The 7451-nt window shown below is 47.7% G+C and overlaps 1 protein-coding gene across 1 annotated transcript; it reads left to right on the forward strand.

The window, feature by feature from the left end:
• The first annotated feature begins 2079 nt into the window (after positions 1 to 2079).
• LOC135365964 (uncharacterized) lies at positions 2080 to 4952 on the forward strand. The gene is made up of 2 exons (XM_064598608.1): positions 2080 to 4781; positions 4842 to 4952. Exons 1-2 carry the CDS (start codon positions 2189 to 2191, stop codon positions 4853 to 4855), a joined length of 2607 nt encoding a protein of 868 aa, XP_064454678.1. The 5' UTR covers positions 2080 to 2188; the 3' UTR covers positions 4856 to 4952.
• Positions 4953 to 7451: the final 2499 nt, after the last annotated feature.

The following is a 7451-nucleotide window of genomic DNA, read 5'->3' on the forward strand; positions in this document are numbered from 1 at the left end:
TTGTGTGGTGACCTGAGGTCTTAAGCCTTTTCCCTGCTCACCTAAGGAAATTTTCGTATCCCTGTCCTGTGCTTTCTTAACGCAAGGGCAATGCGTCTGTGTATGTGGTACTATCACATACCAGACATGAGTGTCTTTTTCTTAGTTTATTAGCATGTGCTTCGATTTTTTCTTCTTTTTTTGCAGTTATAGCTATTCAAGCAAAAGTACGTGTAATTTTTCACGGCTCTTTTCTTGTTTCACTGCTAAAGCAGAAGAAAATCGCTTGGTAAAGCTGAATAGTGTTCTATTACGGAAAGTGGGTTTGTTTGTTTTTTGTTTGTTAGATTTTATTGGGTGCTCGATGAAGTAAGCAGCGCTTAATCTTGCAGTTATGGGAATTTGAGCAGAAATGTTGGTGTCTGAGCCAGGAGTAGAAATTCCAATAAAGCACCTCTCTTATGCATTCCTGAGCTGCTGTGTGCGCGCGCGTGTGTGCTTTTTTCGTGGTTTGTGACGTCATCATGGCATGTTGGGGCTTGTTTAGCAGTGTTACGATTTTACCCGCCGCTAGTATCTTGTTGTTATCTTGTGTTAGCCGCGTAGCGTTGTGTGGTGACCTGAGGTCTTAAGCCTTTTCCCTCATCGCTTAAGTGAATTTGTGTACCCTTGTCCTGTGCTTTCTTCACGCAGGGGTAATGCAATTGAGTATTTAGCATTATGCAATAATTATCTGATAGGAGTTGATGGTAGTTTGTTTAGCATGTGTTTAATTTTCGAAGTCATAGCTATTTTGGTATTTGAGCAGAAATGCTGGTATCTGAGGGTTTAACACTGCGGGTAGAAATTCCTGTCTGAGATGAATCAGCATTTCACTGCAATTTGTTTCTTTTAAGTAATATTATTGAAATTCCACAGCCAAAAAGGGATGGTTGTGTGCCTGATCATGAAAGCAACTTGCATATCGGAATGACATGTGATGAGAGCGAACTTTGCGCTCAGGTGCGGCAATGGTGTAGGCGGACGGAGCATTACGTGAAGCCAAGGGCAAACTGCGACCTTGAACATGCAGAGCAGGTTATTTTTAGGCTATGACGACTCGCCGCACCCGTGCATGTTGGGGCATGCAGCGAGGTCGCCGCTATATAAATGGGGAGGATGTGTAAAGGGGCAGCAGTCTTCGCATCGCTTCGGGAGTGTGCGGAGCTCGCTTCAAGAGTAAGTATTTTTCATTCACGCTTTGTGGTGCACGTTTTCTTAGTGTTTCTTCTTTTTTTCAGTGCCTAGATGCGTGTTCTGCTTTTTTGATCCTCATGATATCGGGGATGATGAGCTATTGGAAGAGAATTCATCATCTTCTCCAGACATTTCACCTGCCACATTGCACGCTCACGTCGAGCGATCACATCCCTATGTGGACATTTCCTTCCTGCCTTTCTTTCAAACTGATAGCGCATTTCGAGGTATCGTCAAAGCGTTTGTGCTATTGGCATCTGTTCACGATCAGGGAGTAGAGGACTTGCGACAATATTTAATGAACCACCTCCACAATATAATTGCTATTTTGCGAGCGCAAAGAATACCCTTTAGGTTTTGCATTTGTTCTGACGTCCTAATGATGAAAGAAAATCGAGGGGATGTAACCGCACACATAGCTCATTTTATGGCGCTTGCTCGCGAAGTCCACAGCGACGGAGCTATCGCAAATACTTTGATGGATGTGATTCAGGAGTCCACCGGGCGCATTGAAAATTACCAGCGCGAGGGTAGTGGGTTTGTATCCGCTGACGTCCAAAAAGTTCAAATGTGTATCTCCGCTGTGAAAACTAAAAAATTCGGGTGCAATGGGGTACTTCCCACGAATCTGGCTGAACGCAGGAACGTGTTAACGAATATCCATTTACCAGCACGCAAGGAGGGCGAATGTTTTAAATACAATACGCTCGCTCTCCTGCACCCACAGGAAAGGAATTCGTGGAAAAAATGTGAAAATTATGCAGTAGATTACTGGTGGCCTACTCACTTCCCCGTTTCATTTTCTGATCTGGACGAATTCGAAGACAAAAACAAGCTATCCGTGTATGTGTACGAGTACGTCGATCAGGGAGTGCACGTGTCGCGACCCCCAAAACTCGAGTGTGAAAAGAAAATTCACTTATTGGCTATAGATGAACATTTTTTTGGAATCAAGTCCCTCGAACGATTACTGATGAGAGACAATAGGTGTTTCGTATGCGAACGTTGCACGCGCTCTTTTAACGAGGAAAAGAGCATGGCGAAACATCGTCGCCTGTGCGCGGACGTGAACGAAATCTTATTGGAATTTTGCGAACCTGGCAAAAATTTTGTAGAATTTAATAAAATACAGTACAAGCAGCAGTACAACTACGTCGTCGCGTTGGACACGGAGAGCGTACTCGCGCCCAGTGGTGTTGGCATGCAGCGTCACGTCACCTCTAGCTTCTGTGCCGTGCTCGTGCGCACCCACGACTCGAAGGTGATGCGTGTCAGGACGCACCACGGTGAAGATTCCGCGAGGCAGTGCGTGAAGGCTTTGATGGAAATGCGGGACGAGATGGTTGCCCTGAATGCCTGCCCCGCCACAATGGTGCTGAATGATGAGCAACGGGCCGAGCACAGAGCTGCCACCCATTGCGCGTACTGTAAACGGGAGTTCACGCGAGATCTACCCCGTGTCCGTCATCACGACCATTCCAAACGATGTACTACCGGGGACACAAATTACATTGCGACGCTGTGCAGCCCCTGTAATGTGGCGTGCACGACGAGAGAAAAATTACCGATCATGGTGCACAATCTGGCCTACGATTTGGCCGGACTGCTGCGGGAATTTCACCTTCTCGGGTGGAAGCGAGCTCCCTTCATCGTTGCCAGTTCCATGGAAAAAATTCGATCGTTCGAAATTGGCACCTTCCTATTCAGAGATACCATGCAGTACCTAAATTCGTCGCTGGGGGAGCTCGTGGAAACCGTCAAATCCATGGGGGGCGCAGAGGCGTTCCAGTGCCTGAAGCAGGTATTTGGAAACGACTACGAAATTCTGCTTCGTAAAGGTGTATTCCCATACAGCCACGTTAATTCTTTTGCGGTGTACGACGAATTGGCTCTGCCGGCAAAATCTGCCTTCCGAAATGATCTCACTGGGGAGGATATAAGCGAGGAAGACTACCAGTATGCGCTGCAAGTATTTGAACATTTTGGATGCTCGAATCTGAGGGATTATAATGCACTGTACCTGAAAACGGATGCCCTATTACATGCGGACGTGATGCAGCACTTTCGACGACTGTGCTACGACGCGCGTGGATTAGAATTGCTTCATTGTGTTTCTCTGGCATCCTATTCGTGGCAATGTGCTCTAAATTACACGCAGGCAAAATTGGAGTTAATCATCGACGAGGACATGTACAGAACAATCGAGTCGGGTGTTAGGGGCGGGCTCTGTCAGGCGAGCAGGCGTCATTTACGTGCCAACAACCCTCTGTGTAGTGGCTATGATCCCGATAAAGAGGAGGTGTACATATCATACATAGATTGCAACAATCTTTATGGATTCAGTATGGTAAAGCACCTCCCCGTCGGCGATTTCGAGTGGGTCGAGGATTTTAGCTCTGTGGATTTTATGCGTCACCCCACGGATTCGGAGGTGGGGTACGTGTATGTGTGCGACTTGGAGTATCCAAAATCTATCCACGCTCTAACGCGGTACTTCCCCCTGGCTCCCGAGAAGGCTGTGGTCCCGGAGGAATGGCTCTCGCCATTCCAGCGAGGTCTTCTCGAAGAATTAATGTATCAGCCAGCTAACAGCAAAAAGCTGTTGCTGACGTGCAAGGACAAGGTCGAGTATGTCGTTCATTACGCACTGCTCGCACTCTACTGTAGATTGGGCATGAGGGTGACAAAAATTCACCGAATCCTAAAATTTCGTCAGGCACCATTCCTGCGTCCCTACATTGAGGACAATGTTGCCAGGCGCGTTGCCTCAGGCACGACGTTTGAAAAAAATTTCTATAAAATCTCAAATAATGCGGTCTTCGGAAGAACGCTTTTAAATAAATTTAACATGAGGGATATTCGAGTAGCCTTCGATGAGGAGACGGCGAGTCGCCTCGGGAGTCGGGCAGAATGCGTGCGAATGGAAATTTTGTCCCCCGATTGTGTCATGTACGAAATGCGCAAAAGAAAAGTGCGATGTGATTTCCCCTTGCAGATTGGCTTCACGATTTTAGAACTGAGTAAATTAACGATGTACTCGTTCTATTACGAAACTTTGCTGAGCAAGCTCACTTGTCCGGTGATTACCTGCTACTTTGACACGGATTCTCTGATCCTCGGCCTATTCTGCAAGGATTACGAAGATCAGTTACGTGTGATCGCCGACGACCACTTAGATTTGTCTTCCTTTGATCGGGATCATCCACTGTACAGTGAAAAGAATCGTGGAAGACTTGGGGCATTCAAAAGCGAAACTGGTAGTGTACCTATCGAAGAAGTAATATGCTTGAAAGCCAAAATGTACTCCATCAAACTAGCTGGGGGAAAACAAATTGCAAGAGCTAAAGGGGTAAAAAAGAACATTGTGCGCAAACACCTCCTCCATGATACGTACCACGATACCCTGTTCAAGCACACTAGCGTATCGCACGAACAGGTGTCAATAGTGGGAAAGAAACAGTGCATGTACACCATCAGAAATGTGAAAAGAAGTCTGATGGCGTACGACGACAAACGATACCTCTACAATGACATCGACTCCTACCCATACGGAAGCTGCGAATATGGTAAGCTTGAGTGTATGACGGAGATAGCGTGATTTAACTGGGCATTCTTTCTCTCCTCAGATGAGAAGGAGTAGCGTCAGTTGGACCAGTGGAAGGATATGGTAGCTCGTTCTCTTCTCGCTCGTCTCATGCACGCTGGCGCTGGACGCCTGCAACTGAAGACGCATGAAGCTCGAGAAAGATAAGCACACCTACCCGCTTGAATGCCCTGGTGATATCTTCACTATCACAGATTGGTATGTGGTACCTATGCGGTCCAACATTAAGCCGGACAAGAACGCTACTGGATCGCTACGCACGTGCCTTCAACCACTGGACGTAAGCGTCCAGTGCGCGTGGAATGTGTCAACTCACGGAGGATGAAACTTTTCTTAGCCGCTGTCCCAGAGACACCTACATGATTCGTCACTTCTGAGGAACCATGCCCAGCATCAAAGGAATCAATCTCTCCAAGACAGCCATGATGTACTCAATAAACGTTGCAATGTATTCCTTTTGTTTGTCTAAGATAGAGCTGTAGTGGGGTCACTGGGTTGGTCGATCAGCTGTCCTAGAAGGAGCCAATCAGCGCGAAGTGGATGGATCAATCAGCAATCAGTAGGTTTGGAGGGGCCAATCGGCGTGAAGTGGGCGGAGCCAAAAGGGGGGCCTGTCAATCAAAGTGGGGTCATTTTGAACCAATCAGCGTGAAGGGGTGGAGCCAAACAAGGGGCCTGTAAATCGAAGTGGGGTCATCTCAAACCAATCAGCATGAATGGGCGAGCCAAAAAGGGGCCTGTCAATCAAAGTGGGGCCACTAACCAGAGGGATTAGAACTGGCTTGTGTTGGATTAGAAATTCCTAGAACTGGATTAGAAAAAGGATGTTCTTATAGCGGTCCCCCCTATACTACTTATCCCAAGTTGAGGCGCAGTCGGTGGAGGAGTGTCTCTTGTGGTCTTTGGAGACGTCGTGGTGGGGAGAACTCCACCGCCGGGTCGATGGAGCGAAGGAAGTCGTTGGAACGGGCGGATTCTCGAATGAATCTCTGCGCCTCTTGGGCGGCCCAGCGGCGGATCTGGATGCGGCAAGCCGAAGGGGTGAGCGGTATGCGCGCCGCGGCGTCGGGTTGTTCGTGTGCGCGCCTGGCCGCAGCATCTGCTCGATCGTTCCCGCCGAGGCCAATGTGGCTGGGTATCCACTGCAGACATATATTGTGCCCGGAAGCAAGGGCAGTGTTGGCTAGGGACATTGCCATTGTGTGCAGGTGTGTGTGTGTGAGAGAGCAGCTTTCCTCAGCAGTCTATCGAACTTCTGATACATATGACGAAATGCCCAAATCTGAAATTTTGCATAACGTAACATGAAACACACATTTTTATATGCAAATAAAAAGCTGCGCAACAAAAACAAACCTTACAACGCCTTTCAGGAGAATACAACACCATGTGTACGTGACGGATCGAAACAGGTTCCGGATTGTGCGCACAACACATGCTGGTATTGGCGAGCAATGGCTACACACACACCTGCAATGTTTGTACAATTTAGAATGGTGTCACGATCAGGCGGAACATATATACGCAAAACAGTGCGCTTTTATGAATGAGTCTTACCTGTCAATCGATTCCGGATCATCCACTACTTTCACTGGCTAACCACGTTGCTGCGGCAAAAAGTCAGTAGCTAAAGGTTCGTTGACGTCCCCGGTTCTTCAATCGATCGGCGCCGATGAGCTCATCTTCACCGCTTAGTGACAGGGACCCGTCACTATGGCTAAATTTGCTATCAGACATTACGACGTCGCGCGTGACAACTTCCAAGCGCAAAGCGCATACACCTCCGACTGTATTGTGCATTGCGCTTCGGTCGCCCAATGGGCGACCTGCCACCATAAATACCATAACCACGTCACATGTGACGTTGCATGAAAGGGAGTTGAATCCAGCTGCGACTTCCGTCGTCTGCTGTCACGGCATATTCCTTCAAATTTCTCGAAAACCAATTCGTTGTTCTGGTTGAACCTTCGCGACTGTGTTTCTGTAGCACTCTTGAATATAATTTCAGCTAAGTTTCGGAATCGCTCGATCTGTACGAGACCGTCCCTTTAAACTTCTTCCTTGGTACCTGCATGGACGCGTCTGCCTGTACATCAAAATACAACGCTGCTGTGATACACGCGAAACGATTAGTTCCAAGGTAATGCATGTACACCAGAACAAATTGGCTATACACTGTGTATTTTTATCCCTTCCAGAATTTTTATTTAAAATAGCTTTGACAGCAGCACAAATGTCGTTTTTTGCAGTTGAGTTACACGACTAGGTGGTTTGTGGTGGTGATGGTGAAAGGGCTTGCCGTTGTCGGCCTCACGTAGGTGGGCAACGTCACGACTGACGCCCTGGGGGAATGTGCGTCCTGGGCCGACAGAAGAAGAACTTGAAGTCCAGACATTTTGTGAAGTGAAGCATTGTAAAGTTGTTCAAGCCATGGCACAAGTAGCCCGTCATCACATTTTGTGATGTTGGATGTGTGCGCCATGCTCCGAACACCTTCAAAATGACCTTTTTTTCTGGACACCGTGGGACTTCGGTCCTCATGCACTATGAAGGGGCATCACCACCAACAATGGAGTAGAGTATCGCCCCCGGCGATGAAACCCCCACTCTTCATCATCAAATAAAGTTGTTG

This window comes from Ornithodoros turicata, chromosome 8 (genome assembly GCF_037126465.1).
Source record: "Ornithodoros turicata isolate Travis chromosome 8, ASM3712646v1, whole genome shotgun sequence".
Classification (NCBI taxonomy): Eukaryota; Metazoa; Arthropoda; class Arachnida; order Ixodida; family Argasidae; genus Ornithodoros; species Ornithodoros turicata.